Source organism: Numenius arquata, chromosome 6 (assembly GCF_964106895.1).
Source record: "Numenius arquata chromosome 6, bNumArq3.hap1.1, whole genome shotgun sequence".
Classification (NCBI taxonomy): Eukaryota; Metazoa; Chordata; class Aves; order Charadriiformes; family Scolopacidae; genus Numenius; species Numenius arquata.
The window spans coordinates 43,321,656-43,344,125 of record NC_133581.1 but is presented as its reverse complement, the minus strand read 5'-3'; the positions used below and the strand labels follow the sequence as shown (position 1 = coordinate 43,344,125).

General features: G+C 40.2%; 1 protein-coding gene across 1 annotated transcript in view; it reads left to right on the top strand.

Moving 5' to 3' along the window:
- The first annotated feature begins 2,061 nt into the window (after positions 1-2,061).
- Positions 2,062-22,470, top strand: part of LOC141465529 (cytosolic phospholipase A2 epsilon-like) — a 33,230-nt gene continuing 12,821 nt past the window's right edge. Inside the window, exons 1-8 of the mRNA XM_074148994.1 lie at positions 2,062-2,088; positions 2,542-2,577; positions 8,007-8,079; positions 12,384-12,520; positions 13,234-13,365; positions 13,971-14,011; positions 20,482-20,524; positions 21,133-21,196. Of these exons, the coding sequence (XP_074005095.1) occupies positions 2,062-2,088; positions 2,542-2,577; positions 8,007-8,079; positions 12,384-12,520; positions 13,234-13,365; positions 13,971-14,011; positions 20,482-20,524; positions 21,133-21,196 (553 nt within the window). The remainder of the gene's footprint in view (positions 2,089-2,541; positions 2,578-8,006; positions 8,080-12,383; positions 12,521-13,233; positions 13,366-13,970; positions 14,012-20,481; positions 20,525-21,132; positions 21,197-22,470) is intronic.

Here is a 22,470-nt window from a genome sequence, read left to right as displayed (position 1 = left end):
AGTTATTTAGGAATGTGGTTTGGGGATGGCAATGATGACACTGTTTTGAGAAAGGGAAAACGTAATCTGAACATCAGGGAACCATTCAGCAGGCAAGGTGCACTGACTCTGGAATAATGTTCTGAATTGTGAAGTGGTATCTCATTTATGGATCTTAAAAGTGATGTGTGTAAGAAAATGTAATGTCAGGGAGTCTTCTATTGGCTGTGAAACAGCTGGGATGGTATAAAGGTATATAGTTATATATATCTGCTGGGGCAACTCAGGGAAGTTGAGCTGGACAACCTACCCTCTTCCATTTGATACAGGATGTTTTACAGACATTTTTAATGAAAGCAGATTCCCACTTTAAATTTTAATACTGGAATTTTTCCAGAGAAGCATTCTTCTTTCAAAAGCTGGAAAGAATAGCTTTACGAGTACTCACGTGATTCTCAGCTCCACCTCAATTTTCTCCAAATTACAAAGCGTTAAAGAAAGAAGTCAAGTGAGATATTTTGTCTTTGGGGTAGAGATGCTCACGTCCATTGGAAGTATCTTTTGGTCATTCTTTCAAGGAGCATTTCAGGTGCTGCAAGTTCATATATATGAGGCATTTTCCTTTGATTCCGTACCTATCGAGAAGGCTGCCCAAAATTGTGACTATGGAGCGAGCAGAAGGCTGTTAAGTGCTTTACATGGAAAACACCAGGTAGTACCACTGCACATTTTGGATAAGACCTTCTGACCAACAGTCATCCTTCTGTGTTGATGTCTGTGTGATGCACACGAGAAGTGACTTGCCTGTAAAAAGAGGATATAACTCTAGCAATGTTCCTTGGATAATACCTCCTCTCTTCCTCTGTGCAGAATTGCTTCAATACTGGCCTCTATGGCACAGTGGAACGCATTTATGTGACATCCACTGCAGTTTGCAAAGTTATTTTCTTTACCTGCATGAAGTGAATTATTCATCAATATGTATGAGATGGACTTAAAAATTATCACTTGGATCTTGTGATGTGAAAGTGAGTACTAACCACCTCCTGGCATCAAGCAGAGAGGCCGGAAAGAGCATGGCAGAGCCAGAGTCTGGTCTTGCATGCTTCAAAATCTACCAACCTGCACATACATGCTAATTTAGGGCTGCTGCGATGCACTGCTCCTACAGGCAGTGAGTCACTGCACACCAGAGTGAAGAGGAATCAGGGAGGGTTTTGTGCCCTGGTGTTTCCCGCTGTGAGAGCGGGCACACACAGGATCCCTTTGAAGTAAGCTCTGAGGATGGGTGAACTGCTGCACTTCTTGGGCCCACGTGGGAGAGCACAACCTTCTCTCCTGCCTCACCCTTCCACCCCCAAGTTTCACCTACTGCTTATAGCTCCTCCCTTCCCTCTCTTTACATTTAAAATCAAACTGGAAATTTTCTGGGCGTGGATTCACTTATTTTTACTAGATATATTTTAAATATCCAGGCAAAGAATACTGAGCAAGTGTAAGACAGAGATGCCCAAAGTGACTTCAGGGGAGCCTTGGTTGTACAATCACTTAGTTGTGACACTGCAGTGGGGTCACTTACCGGCTGAACTGTGTGGTGCCATAGGAAGACTGCTACAGGTGATTGAGTTCATGGTTTGGAAAGAAGCTGTTGAGATCTCTCTCCTCTACCCTGCAGGATGATGGTGGCAGTGTAGAGGTGGATACTCTCAGAGCTGTGATTTAATTAGTTCCAAGCGCTTTGCTTGGGGTTAGAGTTGTTGTGTAACTGCAATTTTTTTTATTAGCAGCAGTACTTTCAGGAAAGCAATCCCTGGGCAGAAAGGGTCTTCAGTGTCCCCCCCAGACATCACAGTAAGTATAAAAAGAAATAGCTCTTTGTTCTGCTGACTCAGTTGAGGTGCTCTAATAGGCTGCAGGAAGCAGGGAGGGGATTGCCTAATGACTGGCAATAACAAAGGGGTGGGGCGGGAGAGCCTTGCCATAAAATCCCTATTCCTCCACCCCTAATCTGCATGAGGAGTTCCTGCCAGCCGTACGACTCAGTATCTTTTAACATTGGACTTATATGCAACTGGGGCTGCAATGGGATCAAATTTAAGTTCAAATGAGGTAAGCAAAAGATGATGATATCAAGCACAAAGTGGGTAAAATTTTCTGATATTCCAGTTAAGTTGATCACAAAGGAGACCAAGCTGTTTGAGGTGTACAGGCAATCCACAGGCAACGAGTTTGCTGTTCCTCAGACCTCGTGGCTGCAACAAGGGTTTTCCTAGTCTAGCCTTTTACAGAACCTCATGGCATGTCTGCATTTTCAAGCTATACTTTAAGGCTAACAAGATTACTTACTGTGCGTCCTTAAAAAAAGGCTTCATGTCAAGGAAATGAGAAGCTGGCACAGAGTTGTGATGGGTTTGGTGGTTGGTAAAGCACCTAATGAGTGTTGTTAATGAGCATAGCTCTAAGTATGGCTTTGAATATGAGATGTTTTTAAATGTCAGCCTAAAATAAGAGTTTAACGTGTAGCTTAGTTTTCTTAACTTTGCCTTGTGTTGTTTTTCCTAGACTTTTACGGGCACCTCAGCACCAGTGGAGAGAACGGTAGGTAGTAATTAGCTGGCCCTTCATTAAATGCTGTCCAGTGCTGAATGTAGAGCACCAGAAAAAATGTTAGGAATTCAATGGCTTGGGGGAAAACTGTGCTCCAATATTTACTGAACACTGAAAAGCTGAGCTGCAACTTCATCTCTGTAGATGAAATATCACCTTTGTTTTCAGTAAACTCTAAATAGTCTGGTCTCTGTTGGTGTCTGCTGCTTATGATGCTGTTTTGCACTGTTTCAGGGCAGTGTTGTACCTCACCTATATTAATTTTTGAAGTCCATGCTTTTTTTGTGTTTTGATGTCTTTGGATGAAACACTCACTTGTCTTATACTTTATTCCTTCATAAGAAGACTCTGTTTAAATGGGTCTTTCGGTTGTTCTTAGTGCTGTAGTATTCCTTGTAGGCTTGCTTTGTGCTGTAATGACCTGTCGTAGAACTTGCAATTCTCTGTGTAACATGGTGTTTAAAAGCACAGCGTCAGAACAGGAAAAACTGTGGAATAAATGTGTTGTTTTCAGCCTTCTGACAAGCCCAATCTCATCAGCCTGATAGGAGTGGGAGCTGTGCCCAAACTTCTCTGAACGTGAAAAAAGAGCAACAAGGTGTTTTGTAAAGGTTAAACTGAGGATGGAGTCTTTGCGCAGGCAAATTAAAACTCCCTGGGCAATTAACAGACGTTTGTGTTAACAGATATTAGCATAAAGGAAAATACATCAGATAAGCTGCTGTGAGCCAGCAAATGGGAACAATGGCAGTGGCAACAGGATGGGGCTGTCTTCAGGCACTTGCAATGGCTTTGGGGCTGCCAATATCAGTTTCAACTCTTTGGGCATCTGTAGTTGGAAAGATGGGTTCTTGGTCCTGCTTCAGTGACCTGGGGGTTTCCCAGCCTGGTTTGTTTTGGGCTTTGGTTCCACCTGGGAGATTGCAGTGATACAGAGATTCTCCCAAATAGTGGTAAATTTGGTCTGCCTCGTGAAGGTTTGCTGTTATTGATAGTATCTCATGCCTGATTGTACTTGAGAGCCACTTACCTTCTCTGTTCAAGGTGAAATGCTGTGGTAAAGCAAAGACTTTGCAGAGTTTTTTCAAAATGTAGCTTTTAAAATTATGCTTAAGCCTGTATGTATACTCTCGCAGGTCTAAAAAAGTATGCTAGTATCATAAATATTGTTACTTTTAGTTCTGTGTACTTAGCCTGTGTTTAGAGGATAAAACTGGTTTTTTATACTTAGTGCTTTTTACATTGTTATTAGGTCTCTAGGTGTGAGACCTGTACAGTTCAGTGGCTTTAGATTGTGCTCCTTGTCTTTAGGGTATTTAGGGTGGCAGACCTGGCCTGAATATAGTACATACAATTTAAAGTAGGACCCAGAACTCCTATCTGTCCTGACTCTTTAACACTTACAGAGGCAAAAATCAGGAAGGACCTGAGCTGCTTTTTTTTTTTTTCCCCATGGAAGTTAGTATTTATGATGATAAATATATAAACATAGTATATTTAAGTTGTTTTTTGTTATTCAATGGCTCATTTGAGGAAATCAGCTTTCGTTATCAGAGTCAGTTTCAGGGCAACCTATGGGATGTGTGTCATTTAAACTTGAGTGGCCATTTAAGTTAAATGAAATATGTAAAATATTTGGTGAGAAAATGTTAGTAGTGCCCCTAAGCTGACAGGCAGAAAAGTAATACTTTTTAAATTACACAAGATCATATCAAAATAACATGGGCTAGCGTGGTCTTGAGAAAAAGCTATGCTGAACTGTGGAAATGCTTGACTTGGTTTCTCTTCCAAGATTTGGATTTATTCTAATGTGCATAGTCCAATTGTGGAGCTGCAAACAGGAAGAGAAGAAAAATCATGTGAATCAGGCAGGCTGAAGCCTGACAAGTTTAACATAGCTCTTGGAAAGGAACAGGCCTTGAATCACTGCTGCTTGTTTTATTTTTATTCTGGAGTAACCCCGGTGACTTCTACTGACTTAGTAAGACCCAGCTATGAGATATTTTAAAATGGGTGAAATAAATACAAAACATGTAGTACAAGGAAAAAGTATTTCATATGCATTTGACCTTGCCTGAGGTGGTAGACATAGTAACATAATGAAATCCTGCCTGCCCTTGAGGCTCCAAAACTCTTTGAAGTTTAAAGGTGCCACATACCTGATCCAGGTCAGAAGCAAGGCAATGATCTCTGTTTTAAAGTCCTGCACTTTTTCTGACAGAGCTGAGTGTTTTCTGTGTTGGTATTCATAGTTTTTAAAGTAGCAGTGAGATTTCTCTTCCTTTTTGAGGAGAAAGCTAAGGGAAAAGATCTGTGCTCCAAGTAGATCTGACATGCTGTTGTACTGCCTTTTCTCTTTGTGTAACTTGGGAATGTTGTACATGCTTCACTCCAGTCTCCTCAGGAAAAAAATTCTATAAAATACTTTTAAACTTGGCATTTTACTGAAATAGAGCAGTTTTAGAGCCCAGTTATGTAACTCTTATTCATACGGATGAGCACTCACCTATGGGAACACTCCTATTGACTTCCCTGGGACTAGATATGTAAGGATTGCACAAGTGTGCCACAGGACTTAATTGGACTTTATCTGACGTAGGATAGTGTGACCAAGTCCTGCGTTTGCAATCTCCTGTATTTAAGTAGTTTCAACAGTGATTATTAAAATGCCTGACTTGTGTTTCCGGTTTATGAGGTAACAATCATGTCTCAGACTAAATAAATACAGAAGCTGAAAGTCAAAGTGTGCGTAGTAACTGACCCGGGAGGGTTCTGGCCTCAGAACTTACCCAGCTTGCAATATGGTCATCATCACGTTAAAGGGAAAGATGTGGAAGTCATTGCCTGTTACTGGCAGATTACCTAGTTTAAGATACGCCCCTCAATAGTTTTTCTATGTGACTCTGAGAAAGTTGCTGACAGCTAGATTTGACAAAGCATTTAGGCACCTAAAAGTTAGAAGGTATAAGGCCTGACTTCCAAGTCTTTGGCATGGCAACAGACTCCATAAGCCAGACTGAAGCACTGAGGATTGATTCAGTACGTTTGAAGAGTTAGAAACACCAGAAAGGGAATTGTGACAGCTGAGAAAGGAACTGTATTAAATCTGCACATTCAGCTAACAGGGACTGCTGAGCACAGAAACACCCTTCTTGGATCCTACCTCTGTGTGCCCCTTCAGGATGCAGGGAGATACCACTATCTGCTTGAGATGCACAAAGTAGAGGTCTAGATGCTTGTTTTCAAAGAATTGGCAAAGCTTATTCCTTTAAAATGGTGTCCAGCCTGGTGGTTGTAGCACTTCCCTGGGATGGAGAACTTTTGCTCAAGTTGGTTCTTCTGTATTCAAAGGATGCAGGTCCCGTCCTTCCTGAGTAAAGATATGCTCCACCTCTTCTGCTGAAATAGCAGTGATGAGGACAAAACCGTTTAGGATTTATTGGATGAGAAAGCAGGGACCAAGTATGAATGTAGCAAACACGTCAGTAGACTTGGCAGGGGTAGACAGGCCTTGGCTGTTGGTCCCTGTGCCTAGGAGTGCTTCTGTGTTTTACCCGGATCTATTTAATGCATATAGAAAAGCAGTTCTGGCAGTTCAGCTGTGTTGTGTGGGCGTGATGCCTTTTGGTTGCTTTAGATTGGAGACTGTAATCTCTCTCTTCCCCCCCTCCGCCTGAAAGAAATAGTTTTATTCTTTCAAGGTGTGTCTGTCCAAGTGACCATGTTTGGGATAATGGAGCAGGTAGATGTGTGATATACTCTCTGAGACAGCTGAAATGTCCCTCAGCTGGCAATTGAAAGGCTTGTGAACGGTGCACCATAAAATTGTGCCCTGGACTAAAGTCTGGACAGGTTAAGATATTGTAGAACAAATGTGCCCGTATCAGTGACTGCTCCAACTCTCCTGCTGCTGTCTCACTGACCTTCAGCTCTGCATCTTCAGGCCCCTTGCTGACCCAAAGGGAAGTGCAAGAGGATATGCCAGAGATTACCCAGACTGTTTCTTGGAGGCTGTTCTTCATCTCTCATGCATTTTCAGGGATGCTGAGGTTTTCATTGGTGAGGACAAGGACCTACTTCATTACATTATGTTAGTGTCCAATGTCACGTCCATGGTCCCAGTTGCCTAACACTTTGTCAAAGCATTGTAAAACACTTCAGGATAAGCCTGGTGCTACAGCTGGAAAGACAAATGGGCTGGCAAAATGTATAGTGTGTGTGAATGAAATGGTAGAAAGGTAGATTTTATTAGGTAACATCAATATATCGTTTTTACTTTCACTGCTTATGATTAATACAGGCACTTCAGATGCGAAGTAATAAAATCCATGTGTTTGTCTTAGGACACTGTATTAACTTTACTAGGGTATAGTAAGTCAATGAATGCAAGAGTGAGAGGGTTTATAGTTAGAGTTAATATCTGTTCTTACAAACGGGTATAGATAGAAAGATTAGACAAGTTTCTGGGCACAAAACACCTGTTTCTGTTCTAAAAACAGAATCAGTAGACTCAAAGATAAATACCAATTTGAAGCAAGTGTTGGGAGAAATGATATCTGTGCATACATTGGTTTTAAAAGGAAAGATGGTAGCTATGGAACAAAGAAGATATTAGTGTGGGAGAGGAGAGAGAGATGTTAGGAGTTATCTCCAAAGTGAAATGGAGAAAGGGTTAATTTATAGCCTGAGGAATATGAACACATATTAGTATGAGCCCTGAAAGTTATGAGGTATTATAGAATTAATATCTCTGAGCCCAAGGTGTCTGATAACTATTGGCGTTCTGAGTTAATTCCCAAGGTCATCTCTGGAAAGAGTTTAGTAGCCTTCTGCTGGGGATCAGGGCTGAAGATCAGAGATGGATCAGAATCTTTGTGAGAAGTATTTCGTTACTGTCAGCTGCATTTCTGGCCTTTTAGGCTGCGTCTGGGAGCTTGTGCCAGTGCAGGAGCCTTTGCTGGTGCAGGGTGCATGCTTAGCTTTACTTGCACAGCTACTGTGACAGTCTTTGGTGTCCCAGTGACAGCCTGTTCTATTGCAGACAGTGGTGTTTAAGAGGTGAGGACACCCATGTGTGTTCTGAAGGGGTGTTTATTGTGATAATAACGGAGCAGTGTTAGAAAGATGTGATCGTTATCAAATCGGACTCTCAGCACCTATTCTCAACTTATATGTGATTTTGAAATCTGTGGCTTCTATTTCAGACATGAAAAGGGTTCTGTGCCAGAAATTTGTATAGTTTTTCCAACTGCTCCAATTGGTTTGATAAATGAACTGGCTCAACCTTAAAAATCTTGTTTTATCTACACCCTTAGAACTTTAGGGTTATAGTAGTCTGTGACTATAGACTATAATATTAACCTCAATGTTATCTTTTTTTTTTCTTTTTCTCTTTTTTTTTTTTTTGAATTGTCTTGCAGAGACCAGTATCTCCTTTCAACTTGCTCACTGTAAAAATACTAAGAGTGAGGAATGTCCGGAAGGCAGACGTGCGTGAGTACTTCTACTATTGTTGGATGTTTCTTATAATTCTTTAAAGTAAAGAAAATATTTGGTCAATGTTACTGTTCTTGAGTTGCATAGGAATAGAAAGATATGTTGCCGCAAGGTTTGCAAGAATTATTTTTACTGTAATACTGAAGTGTTGCTTTCTGCTCTTAAGTGTAAAGAGGCTAACTCGAGTAAGGCGGTGCATTTGATCTCTTGCTTTCATATCTCATTGCATGAGATTATTTCCTACCCTTGTGGCATCAGACTTAGCTGTTGATCAGAGGGCTGCTCTTTAAATGATGAAAATTCTTGTACTTTTGAGTAAGAAACCTGAGTATTCCCCACACATTTTTTGGACAGAAGAAAGGAGAGGACTGGGGATACAAATGTAAGATCAGCAGTAGTAGGAAAGCCTATGAAAATAACAGAAGCACAAGCAAAAAATTTCTATTACTTCTGCAGAACTTATATATATGCAAGAAGAGATGATAAAATCCAGTGTGTCTGGGAATTTATTTAACCTAGAGAATAGTGCAATTTAAAAGTAAGAAAAAGTCAAACAGAGCACTACTGTGAGTGTTTTAAAGGAGTTTAAGTGAGGGATAGCGAAGGGAAGTGAGAAAAGGGTATCTAGAATAGAGAGTGCAAGAGAAAACTGTCATAGCTGGATCATAGAACAAGAGTTAATAGTGAGAAGAGAACAAGACAGAAGAAATGTCTGTAGTAAGGAAGTCTACAGAATTTGGTGATATCCAGCTGTGGAAGCCCTGTAATGATTCACCTTCTCTGTCTCTGCAAACTAGTGGGCATCAGCTTATTGAACCAGTGTGGCAGCAAATATAAACCCAAAAATCTCAGTGGAAGAATGAGACTTGCAATAGGTGGAATAAACAGCTTGTTCACTGTCCAGATGTGACATTGACTCACCCACTGGGGGGGCTTGTTTAGTTCTGTATTTTAAAATTCTCAGTTCATCGAGGAGCTTCCTCACAGCTTCTGTTCCACAGATGCGGGTCCTCAATAGCTCACTCTCCTGGGTGCACTGGGGCTTGGGCTTGTTCAGGTGCCTTTCAAAAGGTAGTTATGCCACTGAGTCACTTTCATGGGGAAATTTGAATGATGAAACATCTGTGTAAAGAAGTTGGAAAGGCATGAAAGAAGAAGGCAAAATAAAGACAAAGAGAATAAGAAAATTCAAATTGAAAGACCCCAAGAATAAATTGGAAAGATATAAAACAAAGATGAAAAGTCCACAGTTTGTTCACCAAAATCTTGCTGAGCATCACTCAAAATTAAATTTCTTTTGGCATGCTCAGAATTTTATGCAACACATCAGAATTTCTAAGAAAGCCAGCCATAAATTTTAGTTAATCTACAATATGTTTTGAGATTTCAACTAATGTAATGGGTCAAGAGTAGAAGGAAAACTCTATCTTCTTATCTGAGGTTGCTTGTGGTGGTTCCTGGCAGGAAGAATGTGGAACATGTGGAAGTTGTGCTTAACAACAGTATTTTTGAATGAATTATTATTATCAGGGAACAAATCTCTGCTCCACTCACTTGTGGTATTCTGGGTTACTCCTGCATCTTCCGCAATGTAATACTACTGTGCTTGTTTATCTATTTCCTTTTATTTTCCAGCCCTAAAAAATCGGCTGTGATTTACTGAATGCTTTGTTTACTGTTTATGTCTTAGTATTTTTTACTCTAGAAATGACAGATGATAAGCTACTTTATGATATTTGCTGTGTCATTTTGAAAAAGGAGTTTGATTCGTTAGACAAAGTGAGCACACCTTATAACATGTAAAGTTCTGGGTTTCTCAGAGATTAAAAACCTATTTTAATGTGCAGAAACACACAGTTTGCGGGCTTGCAGTTTTATGCACTGACTTTTTATCGAACAAACCCCAGGTGTTCGAATGCCTAAGTGGTGATTTGCATCCATCAAGTATGTGAGCTGGCCAGGCAGTCACTGCAATTACATCCGCAAACCTGCATGTACAATGGCGTGTGCATTTGTGTACTCCAGCAGGTTGCCTGCTTATGCTGCAATTCCTTGTGGCTGCCCTTGCCAGGAACTAATTGCTCACAGTTGCTCCTTACCACGGTGAATCGTACAGTCTTTCTTCCTGAAGCCTGTTGGCATATCTGCCATGTCATATAGCCTTATTTCCTTGTGTTCTGGATTCAAGAACAGATCTATGTCATATCTTTACCCCCTTGACACGACCTGAATTCAGAACCTGGGCTTCCCAAGCGTATTTGGCAGAGAGATTTGAAGACTTTTTGAAGACTTTTCAGCAAGAATATTTTCTCAGCAGAAAATTTGTTTTCTGAGGAAACTCAAATTATTGTAGAAAAAAAATATTCATCTTATGTCTGTGGTGGCAAGGATATGTCAGGCAGACTTTACCTTTTCTGAGGCATTAAAAAGGTGTTTGAGAATCCAAACATTTCAGTTAGTTTTCCTTGAACAACTATGGGAAAGTATCCATTTTCTACCTCTTTGTAATGGTAACAGTATGGTTCTTGTTACAATTCTCAGTTATCGTTTATTTCCTCCAGTTTAGCTTTCCTGTTTTTCTGATTAAACCTTGATGTTACCCATTTCAGTAGTACTCTTTCATATTTTCTTACTAGTGAAGAGTTTGTGCTGAATTTATTGAAGTGTATCTTTCTTTGTAGTCTTTGATTCTCACATTCCTATTTACCAATGAAAAATAAATATGCTTTCAAAGTTTTTTTCCCTATGTTGTTCCAGAGCAGGATAGTTTTAATAGATTTGGGTGTAGGCCTGGAAATCTAGACTGTCTTTCGGACCCTGACACTGACTGCGTTATGGGATCTTGGGCAAGTCATTCAAGTTTTCTCAATGTACTTATTTGCTTAATCCTTACATTGTGTCTGTGAAGTAATTCATCAGTGTGTCTCAAGTTCTTTGAAAATGGAAGCTCTAGCATTAATCACCATTAACCATTTACATTTTCATCTGCCTACACTGTTGCCTCTGCCAAATGCCTGATACAAACATGCTCTTCTGATTATGTTTGGCTAAGGGAACTTTCTGCAAACGCTTTCCTTCCCACAGTTACTATCAAGGTTTTTCTGACAGTGATCGCATGGTTAACTACATGATAAAAGCACAGCTTGGGAGAAATATGGTTGGTGGAAAAATCTAAATCTGTAGTCGTTACTGAAAGATAAAGCAGAAATACATGAAGAAAATTGTACTTAATATGATGTAATAACATTGTTACAGGTTTTAAGCATGATGCAGTGATTGACTATGGTTGAATCATTTGACCCTTCTGACTCACAAGGCTGCTGTAAGAACCAGATGACTGGTTGAGCGTTGCTAATGTGAAATAGAGAGAGTATGTATTGCGTTATAGGTATGAGAGAAAGACCATGGGTGCACGTCTCAAGCTTCTGCAAGTCTCACTGCCTGGCAGTTCTCTCTCCAAACATGGGGGGTCAGAGTATGGAAGGAGCTGATGTCTTTAGCTGGCACTTACGGCTTCCTTCCCCAGACTCTAGTGACGGCAACATTTTTCTAGTCTGCAGATAGAGTGGTAGGAAGAAATAGGATGAATTGTAACTCAACCCTGGTGCTGAGACTGATTTTGTTTTCCAGAAGACTTACTGAGAAAGGCAGAACTTCTAAAAATTTAGTCAAAATGTATGAATTGAGATGAAATTTGCAAATTCTGATTTGTGATAAGGAAATTAAACTTTTCAACTTTTATGGGGGAACACTTTACTTTTTTTGGCAAAAAATCTGTCATTCTTCATTTAAGCCAGCACTTTGATAAAGGCTTTCAGCTAGTTAAGTTACCAAATCCAGGGAGGAAATGCCAGAAATCAAGTCTCTCTGCAGGCCAGATAGAAGGTTGTGAGATATGTTGCCTGAGCGACAGAGGAGCCATCCTAGAGCTGATGTGAGTGCGCGTGGCAGGAGCTGTATACCGGTAGATATTATCATGTTTTGGCAATATTGCCCTGCCCCAGTTATTTGGAGAGTCATGAATATAAAGCTAAATGCAGCATGGATAGGTGTGCTTGTACTGCACGTGGAGTACAGTGTTATTTCAAATAAAAATTTATATTGGGAATGCGCATGGCAAATGCGTGAGGATGATTCTGTTTTCCCTTGAGTGCTTCATTGTATTATTTACTCTTCACCCTGTAAATTTTAGGAAGAAATCCCCTACTGTATTACCTTTGCCTTATTAGGGTTAGATGTGCACAGTGCAGTAATTCTTTCTCTGGATACGTTATCACTCTGCTCATCTTCTGGTTATTCAGTCACACTTTCAGATTGCTATGTGACATTGTGGCTGCCTACTGCCTCAACTGAGAAGGTTCGGACCAGAACCATCAGGAACAGCAAAAACCCCGTCTGGAATGAAGCTTTCTGCTATAAGATCGACCGCCGAGTCAAGGTAGTGAAAATAAATGGTTTTTACCATTTGCTGTCTGCGGATAGTAGATTATACAAAACTACAATAAGCCAGTAGGTATTTAGCTAGTTTCTGAACACTGGAGGTGTTGAAGATTCCTCAGGAAAAACTCTGCTGCCACATCTCCTTGGTATTGTTCTTATCCAACTATTTGTTACTTAAACTTTAACTATACTGCTATACTACTATACTACTACTATACTGAGGCAGTGAGAAGGGATTAAATATGGAGAATATGGCCCTACTATCCTATTCCCGGTCACAGATATAAGTGAAACCCAGATAAAGATCACATGAAAATAACACTAAAATTGGTTAGTTGTAGGTAGGGTGGAAAGGAAATCCTTTAAACATTCTTTGTGTACCTGTGCCTGTTTTATACACTTAGAGCCGAAGGCCATAAAACAAATGTAGAAATATTTAATACAGTTATTTATCACAAATTCATGAATATTCTGCATGACCTGTCATCTTTCATTTCCTCAGGCAGACAAGCCTGCTTCTTTGTGTATGTGCAGTTATTAATGTGAAGTCTAATCCTCCCAAATTGTTTCCATTTTCTGTTTCTCTTTCTCCTTTTCCCTTCATCCCCTGAAACTGGAGTTGGGGAGGGAGGAAAACCTTGAGATTTTCCTGCCTTATGGAGCAATTAGGTGCAGAAAGAAGTCCATGATATTCTTAACCTCCTTTTGCAGAATGTGCTGGAGCTAAAGGTCTGTGATGAAGACACGATCACCAGGGATGATGAACTCTGCACAGTTCTCTTTGACATAGATAAACTCACCGTAGGACGTACAGTTCGAGTGAAGTTTCAGCTGAATCCGCAGGTGAGCAACGGAATCAGTGAGAACAAAACTGCAAATTCTTTCCTTCCACCTAAACGTATCCTTTTACAGTGTTTCACTATAGGAGAAATCTACTTAATTGAATTTCGCTGCTATTATAAGAAAGATTTAAAATCCCTGTATGAGTGCTCCATGCTGGTTTTTGTTAAGAACAAATCTCTGTGCTAGGATGGAACTAGCTAGAACTAATTACCTGGTGCCTTCATTCTGAGTATTTCTGGCAAGTTTGTTAACTCTTGTTCAGCCACTTTAAACTGTAGTAATACTAAAGCAGCTGATTGTTTTATGTTGGGAATTGAAATCTGAAAAATGGCTGTTTTAGCAGAATAGCAGTTCCTATGTCTGCATGCTCATATGGCATTTATATTTCAAAAAACTAGTTTTAGTGACTGCTTTTTTAGTACCATAAAATTCAATATCTTCAGTTGGCACTGCAGTTTCTTTTGCAAATTGTTCTTATGCTCTGGGAATTTTCCAAAGTGCTATTCTAAATATATATTTTACAAATTATATGTAACTTGTGCCATGAAAGCTATGAAGAAAAATAAGTAATATACCTTTCTTTCTTTTTTCCCTGCTCTTTTCAGGCACGTGAGGAGCTGGAGGTGGAGTTCACATTGCAGAACACGTGAGTAGAGTCCTAAATTATATATAAACTTGTATTCTCTATATTCTCTATAAAAGTAGACTGGACAGCTGTTTCATCTGTGATGTGCTGATTAAAGCTACAGTGTCTGAAAGCAGTATCTAGGTGTTTTCATTCAAGTCTAGTAAATTTGAATTACAGAATACATGTTTTAAGATATCTTAAAACATAATTTTTGCCCTGTTTGACTGCTGTTTCCTGGGCACCAACTTCCTCCTGTTCTCTTTTTGTCATTGAATCAATAAACAAAGCAGTATGAGGACAATTGCAATATTCAGGAAGTTTTGAGCCTTAGAAGGGGTGCCAAGCCGAAGTGTCTTAGGTACCCACTTCTTGGGGAATATGGCTTTTCAAATCCACAGCGTTATAAATGCTCTCCTTTAAAGTTCATCTTTTTAGCTCATCTGGCTACACATAGGGAGCTGTGGTAGACTTGGGTATCAGTTCCAGCAGGGAGAGGAACAAACTCGTCTGCATAAAGAAATGAGCAAAGATCACTGTGGGAGGTTGAGGACTGAGGAACCAGGAAAACTGGAGGAGCAACACTGGCTTCACTTGTTAGGCTTGAAAGGTGTTGGTGGAGTTTGACTGTTTAGGGGATGTGTTTGTGTCAGGTAATTCATGCTGTGGAGAAATCTGTCACTAACTGGAGAGGGAGTGTGGTGCAAGATCACGGGTATTCTAGTCTGTTTCCATAATATACTTTATGACTCTGAGGAAGTTACTTGAAAGGATTTCTGCTACCGATTTGATCCATGTTATTGGACTGAAAGTGTTGTTAAAAGAGCCTTAAAGACAGGATGGTATTGCTGGGACCTTCTCAAGGCATCTGGGACGCTTCAGGAGGCCTAGCAGGATAATATGTTGGTGGAGACTTTGAATAACGTCTTTATTCCTGACAGAAGGGGAAGTTGGGACTTGCTGGAGAAAGGGCAGTAGTTATGAATCAAGAAGAAAAGATCTCCCAGTATTCACAAGCAAAAAAGCTGTTGGAGATAAAGCATTCCCAGAGTCTCCTGTTAGAACTCATGGAAACTCAGCAGGGTGGATTGTTTGTTGTTTACTGTGCACCAAAACTGGCAGAAAGCCCAGCAACAGCAAGACAAATGGTGCCACGACATCAGTAATGGCAACGGGGAGGGGAGCTGCACTAGATGTCCCAAATGGCCTGTGTAGGGTCTTCTTTCCTCTGCAAGTTAGAGGATGGCTTATGGGCTTGGTACATAGAATCATACTCTTGATAATCCTGTCTTTTGATGAGGGAGCTCCAGGTAGCTTGTCTGCTTTGATGTTGTGCACGACTGGGTTTGCATATGGGGATGGAGGCTGGAATTTGTCTTGCAGCATGTGCGTGCCAGCTGTGTGTCAAACCCTTCCTTTTCTTGGACCTTGCAGCCAATTGCCTTTTCCTGGAGACATTCAATAGATAAAGTCAGAAATGTAGCAATTTCTGCAGATGCTATCTGTGTAGGAATTCTACTTGTTGGAAGATGATGGTTGGGACTGTACAAATAAAAAGGACCCTTGACAGTCCCAAGGAAGAGCTTTTAAAAAGAATCACAGTCATGGCTCAGTTGCTACAGCAAGAACACATCTGATCGCCTTTTTTCATTCATGGTGTGGTACCTGGGTGAGCAATGTAATAGTTGTGGCCTGAAGAACTCCACACACAAAGGGAGGAAATTGCTGCATCATAAGTCAGGGAGTGTCCCTGTTAGGTCCCAGCAGGACTGAGAAAAGGGAAGACACTTCTCTGGGAAAATGGGCTTTTTGTTGGAAGGTAGATAAACATTTCCCCTACTACTCTCATTTGCATTTCTTGCATATGCGTGTTGGTCAATGCTGTTCTGCCTGTCAGTTGAGTTTGGAATAAAGGTATAAGCACACCTAAATTGATTAAATATTGTGATCTTCATAGGATATTGAGAGGGCTTTTTTCCCCTCAACATAGAAAAGTGTGATATCGGGAGTAATTAATGAAAAGGTTTGTGCATTAAAATTGGAGACAACGGATCGCATTACCTGTGATAGATTAAAGAGCCCTGGAAAGGTGTGAAAGACGGAAGTAGCTGAGATGGGTCACCAGAAAGCTATGGACCAAATTGACCTCTCCTGTGTTGAACAAGCTCATCAGGTTTTGGCATTGCTGGGTGGGAGAAGTGTTGACAGATATTAGAGAGAATTTTCAGAGGGGGAGAGCCAACCATAGTGCTAGCAAGAAATACAGCTAACCGTGCAGGACAGTATTGTGATGGGAACAAGGAGAACATACTTTTTTGGGGGGTAAATATGGCAGTTTATCTCTGAAATTAGTAACTATTCCCACCAGCACGTTTTGTTTGACACGGTTTATCTGAAGTAGTTTTTCTCTCCTTCTGTGTCTTCATTCCAGACTTTATCAATTGCAAGATTTACTATATTAGCCTGTTCTTTCTTTCCAGCATTTCAGATGAATAATATCACACATGAAGTGTAACCCCAGGCCAGGAAAGTTTCCTGGGTCGCACCTACAGTAGTGGCTTTGTTGCTCCTATTTTTGTTTGCCTGTTGACCTCATTGCAAAAATTGTGTTTTGCGTTACTTTTACCAAAGAACTTTGTAAAAATTCCCTCATGATACACTGGTGGGCTGTATGAAATTGGCTCCCGCATTCATTCTCGTTATCTTTTACTTAAAATGGAAGAAAATCTTCACTTTGGTAGCTTGGTTTTCACAACTGCAAGACAAATACCCTCTCTAGTTTTGCCTCCCCCTTGCGGCCCTCCTGCAGTACCTGCAAATGCTCGCCTCTCTGCTGCCCCTGCCCGTGGCAGGCACTGAGAGCCGGATGTTTGATCCTAAGGACACAGAGGGGAAGGCATGCTCCTTCCTCCAAGTGCCTTTTCACCAGCAACTGAGACAAGGGATTGCAAACGCCTGCCCAGTGTTTTATGGGCCCATAACACGAGCCCAGCTGGCATGACAGCTGCTGCCCTTGAGCAGCAGTGACAGAAAAGGTAAGGTCGTTGTACACAGGTTGATGATTTGCGTGCTTTAGTGCTCTTTGTGTTATTTTCTGGTGATTATCAACGGTAACGTGGGCTTTCTCCCTTGTGTTTCCCCTGGTAGGGTCCAGCATCAGCATGAACCTCTACGAGTTGCTACAGGGACGGGGTCCCGCTGGACTCGGTGGCTTCGCTCCCTCAACATCCCCTGGCCCTCCGACTTCTGAAGCCCATTCCTGATACTGAGGGGTCCCAAAGAGACTTCTGATGAACTAGAAGGTAATTTGAATTTCCAAGGAGGTGCCTGAGGGTCCCAGGGTATTTTCTGGGTCTGCTGATCTTTTTGGTATGTTTCTGTCTTTCAGATGCCCCAAGTTGAGGAGGTACATCTCAAACAACTCTTAGAAGAATGAAGGACCACTCTTACACAACCTTTCATCTCAGCTCCCCTACCCTTTTCTTTTTTTTTCAAATGTGAAAGATGATGTTTAAAACAAAGCCCACTTGACACACGTGAATGTAAATAGGTGTACAAAAAGTTGTATAAAAGTTAAATATTAATTATTGAAATACGGCAAAAGCATGATTTTTAGAAAATAAAAGTCTTTTTTTTCTTTCTGTAGTTCTGCTGTGTTATTTTGAGAAATTTCCCCCGTATGTGTGGGTGAGCAGCAGATCGTGCTAGCCCTTTGGTTTGGGCACTGCTGGGGAAACTCTCAGCGTAGGCTGAGTTTCCATCCATCAGGGGCCTAATGTACCGTTTGCATTTGTATTTGTGGCAGGAAGTCACAGGGCATCAAGGAGCACTTAAGGCAAATGTTTTAAGTCGAGGAAAAAGACAACCAAAGACTCTTGGAGGCAAATACAGTTTTCTTTATTGAAAAAGTACCATCCCCTGTCCTTCTCTTGGCTTATCAGAAAACTCAGAAAAGCAGCTTGCACTGTATGGAAGCTGGATCTGACATGAAAGAATTAAAATCTTCTATATGGGTATCAAAAAATCCACATTCTCTGGTGAAACAGAGCATGGTTGCCCACTCTAAATGTGAACTGTAATATGGGAATTTGTGTGACTGTAATTTCCCAGGCAATACTGCCCATTTCGTTATAATGCAGGCATGATCTGAAAGGGAGGAGAAGGCAGTTTGATGTGTACCGGATGTTGGGAAGGGATCTCTGGGCTCATAGAGTCCACTGCTGTGTTAGGCACCCCTTCAACAGATATTTAGTGGGGAAGGATGCACAGGGTCTCTGTTCTTGGCTTCTCCTGCTGCAGGCTGCAACGTTCTCCCAATTCTCACAGTAAGCCTACATTAAGAAAGGCCATAAATCACAAACTGTGATGCAGGAGAGGACAGGAGTTGTTAAGATGTGTAACGAGGGCTGTCTAATAGCAGGTTGGTTGTTAGGGAAGTTACCAGCTAGTCCTGAGAATTGGACGCTATTCAGTGCTCCACAGCAAGGCAAAATATTCAGAAGTCCCTGCCAACCCGAATAGTAAAAGCTCTTCTGCACCCAGTGCAGCTGTGTTTCTAGCCACATCTGATCTCCAAAGCCTCACAGAAAAGTGCGTGCCTTTGCTCTTCTTAAAACAAGTGTATAGATCACCAGGTTAAAAAAAAATAAACCCAAAACATTTAAAACATCTGTCATGCTGTGACCAACAGAAGTCTTGAAACTCAGGATATAAATGTTGGAAGTGCAGTGTGGAGAGTAACCAACAAGTGACAGCACCTGGGCTTCCTCACAGGAGTGCCTGCAGAGGTGATGCTCCAAGAGGGACATCTCAGTCGTTGGTGCTTAGTGCCTGTGTTGTCCTGGTTCTTCCCAGTAGCCTTCCAAGCCGTTCTGCCCAACAATGCAGGTTCTTCCTCCCTGTTTGAAGGTCATGCCTTGAACTCCTAATTACCAGTCTAACTTTATTCTTTGCTGATACCAATACCTCAAATAATGGTACACTCTACTGGATATTTACCTCTATAGAAAGACATCTTTTCCTGTCTTTCCACCTTCTTTTTATCAGGCTATTCCAACTGAGATCTTTCAATGTCCACCATGCTCTTTCTCTGCTTTCCTCAATTTTTTTAATGAAGTATTTGAGGATAGTCACACCATATGTCATGTAATGTTACAACTATTTGACTAAAAAATAGCAATTGAGTGCAAAAGTTTGAGTCTGAAAAAAAAACTTGTGTAGTACTTAACCACATTTCCCTGCATGCAGGTAGAAACACAAAGTGGGTTTTGCCGATTCCCGACAAATGTTCTTTTAAAATACCCTTTCAGAAAAAAGAATTTACAAAATTCTTAAGTAAAATTCTTTTTCCAGTGTGTAACTGGGGTTTTTTTAGGGGAGGCTTGGTGTGGTGGTTTGGTTTTTTGTTTGTGGTTTTTTTTTTTTTTTTTTTCTTCCACTGGAACGTTTTTCCTGAGTGTTCTGTATTGATTTTAGCCAATTCCTATTTTCTCTTAAAGGAAAATGCTGATTTGGAAATGAAACTTTAAACTGTTTATGAGCTTTGAAATCTAATGATTGTGATAAACCTGCTCTTAAAATGGATAATAACAATGTCATTCATCTGATTTTAAAGGAATTATATTGCTTTATTGGTTTCAGCTGAGATGAAATGCGTATCTCAATTATATAGCTATGTGAGACTACACAGTGTATAATCCATAACTTGTAAAGTCTGAATAAACAGCTCGTACCATCTGCAGCAGGTTGAGGGGTTGGTGCTCAGTCCTTATAATTTTACATATGTGTGTATTCCCTTTGGATTAATCTGAGTTATTGCGATACTGTATGAATTTTCCTTTGCAATTTAATAAAATAGTAAATTATAAGATATCCTTAATGAGACATTGCCTGATTTTTCTGAGGGAAAATTATTTAAGAGTATAAAAATTGGCGTCTGCAGTATATGAACCCACTTCTCCCCTAGATGGATAAGTGGAAACACATCTATAGATATAGTGATATATTAAAATCTCATGTCCGTTTTGCAAATCACTTTATTGAGGCAAGTATAATTTCTTCTGCTGTTATGGTAATTTTTGGAAAATTGTGGAAATCTAGACAAGCGTATTAGTTTTCTGAGTACAAAAACTTGGGTCAAACTGTGTAATGATCTCAACAATCAAGATGGATGTAACAGCCTCCAGCTCTCCTGAAACTCAGTATGTCATGGATCAGAATTCATTACATGATCACTAAGGTTAAGTATGAAAAACCACAGGAGTAAAAGCCCAGCTTCATATTCTACTATGGGTGGATGGAAAAACTTGCAACTCAGCTCATCATCTAGAACTATGGTTGATAAAAGTTTTAAACTATTTTTGAGTGAGGATGTTCAAGTCAGAAATGTCAAAGTTGATGGGTGGGAAAATGAGTAATGTGTTAGCTCATAGACTTAAATATTTGTCTGAATTGTCCCACCCATGACATGTGTTTTCCATTTTATTTTTCAGTCTGGACTATCCTGATGGCATCATTACTAATGGAGTACTAGTGGTAATGTATATTTCTTACAATCTTTCCTGTGCCTGAATAACAAGTGTTCATATTTTTAACTCTGGAAACTTTGAGCCATGTCCCAAAGCTAGTACTACCAGCTGCACTGTCCTACCGAGAAAAAGGGTCTGTTGTTGGCCTTAAGGATCACTGTTTTCCCACCACTCCACTGCAGTGCCACCTTCTGCAAAGGCATGCTGTGAGGCTGCTGTCAACGCGCATGTGCCGCTTAGTCTCTTCTATAAACTTGAACTTCCTACCCATTATTCCCACAATACACCCAGAACTACCAGGGGTTAATGAAGAAAAAGATAAAACACTCATAAGAAGAGTCCCATATCTCAATATGCCTATTATTTTGAATAGGTCTCTTCTTCTTCACTTAACTGTCCCTCTAAGTTCAAGCAGCTCATGAGATGTTCCTCTTTGCTTTCAAACTTAGAAGAAATGCCATGTCTCTATTGCCTTCATGTTATCTGAAGACACAGTAATAGATAATAATGGTGTTGCTCATTGATCAATGAGAGGGGTTGATTGAGAACAGTATGAATCACTTGCAATGACATTTATGCTTCTCTCAGACATCATTTTATCCTCTCTTGCTACAGGCACGTGAAGTTTCCTGTTTGGAGGTTAGACTGGATACGGGGAAGCTGCTGCAGCAATCCACAAGTGAGGTTATTGCTTCATTAACCTATTGTTTTTGTGTTGTGATTCAGTCATTATTGAGATGTTGAAAAATTAATAATCTGTTGTGCGTGTTACTTCAGCTGTTTCACATAATACTTAGTTTCACCGTGCCCCATCTTGCAGAAAGATGGTATGTGCCAAAATTCAAGTTAGTCAAGTATTTAGTTTTGAGACAAATCTTAAATTGATGCAAAAATAGAGCCATATACTCTAGTATTTAAAACTTGGAAAAAATTATATTAGTGCTCTTTGTTTATTGCTTGATCAAAATGAAAATTTGTAACTAAGTTGGATTTTCTTTTAAAAATTACCTTATAATTAAAATGTAGAAATCTTATCCTGTATATTTAATTTGGGTTTTAGTATGTACAAAGTTTATGCACGTTCAGGTTTCCGCAAGAGATTTCTTTTTTTGGTTGCTTGAGCAAAAATAATGAAATCAGGCTCTTAAGTTTAAATGTAAAATTGTATCAAAGGGGCCTGAGAAAAATGCAAACCATCACCAAATCAGAACTTTGCCTGTAAAATGTAACTCTAATACGTACAGCAGGACTCCTCACTAGTCTTTAAGTTGATTCAAATAAACAGTAGCTTGTGTCAAGCTGCTCATGGGGCAAATCTCAAAAAAATCATGTCTGTTTTGAGAAAATTCACGAATGGAAAACTGACCTTTATGAAGAAAATGATAGCAATGGCTGAGTTGCACTATAGGAAGTTTCAGACTGAAATGTGACATGGGGAGGAAAGGTTAGCGACCTAAAATTATATGCCTCTTGGCCTTGATCTTATAAGAGAACAGCTTACAGTCTCTCTGTAAACGTAAAGGCTTTTCCATACAAGAAACACAGCTTTTGGGTTGACAGGTTGTTTCAGTTTTGGTGACAAGAGGGCACATGTTGAGTAGTCTGTTTGATTTTTGGGTTTGAATCCTTTAACTATTGTTGCAGGCACAACATGCAACAAGATATACACAATGAACCAGAACAGACTGACATCAAATGAATGACTCTTTTATTCAATGTGAATAATCCAAAAGGCCTTTAAACTGACGCTCCTTTAGATCTATATCTTGGTTTTATTTATTCATGAAAAGCTCCTACCAAATAGCATGCTACAGTATTTCAAAAGTATGTGATTTCTGTATATTAATGATTTATACAGATCCGCCAAGATGTTTTACATTAGTTTTCAATCTGTTTTGGCCACCCAAAGTCTAATCATTGTGGTGTAAGGAAAATCAGACAAAAAGCATGCAG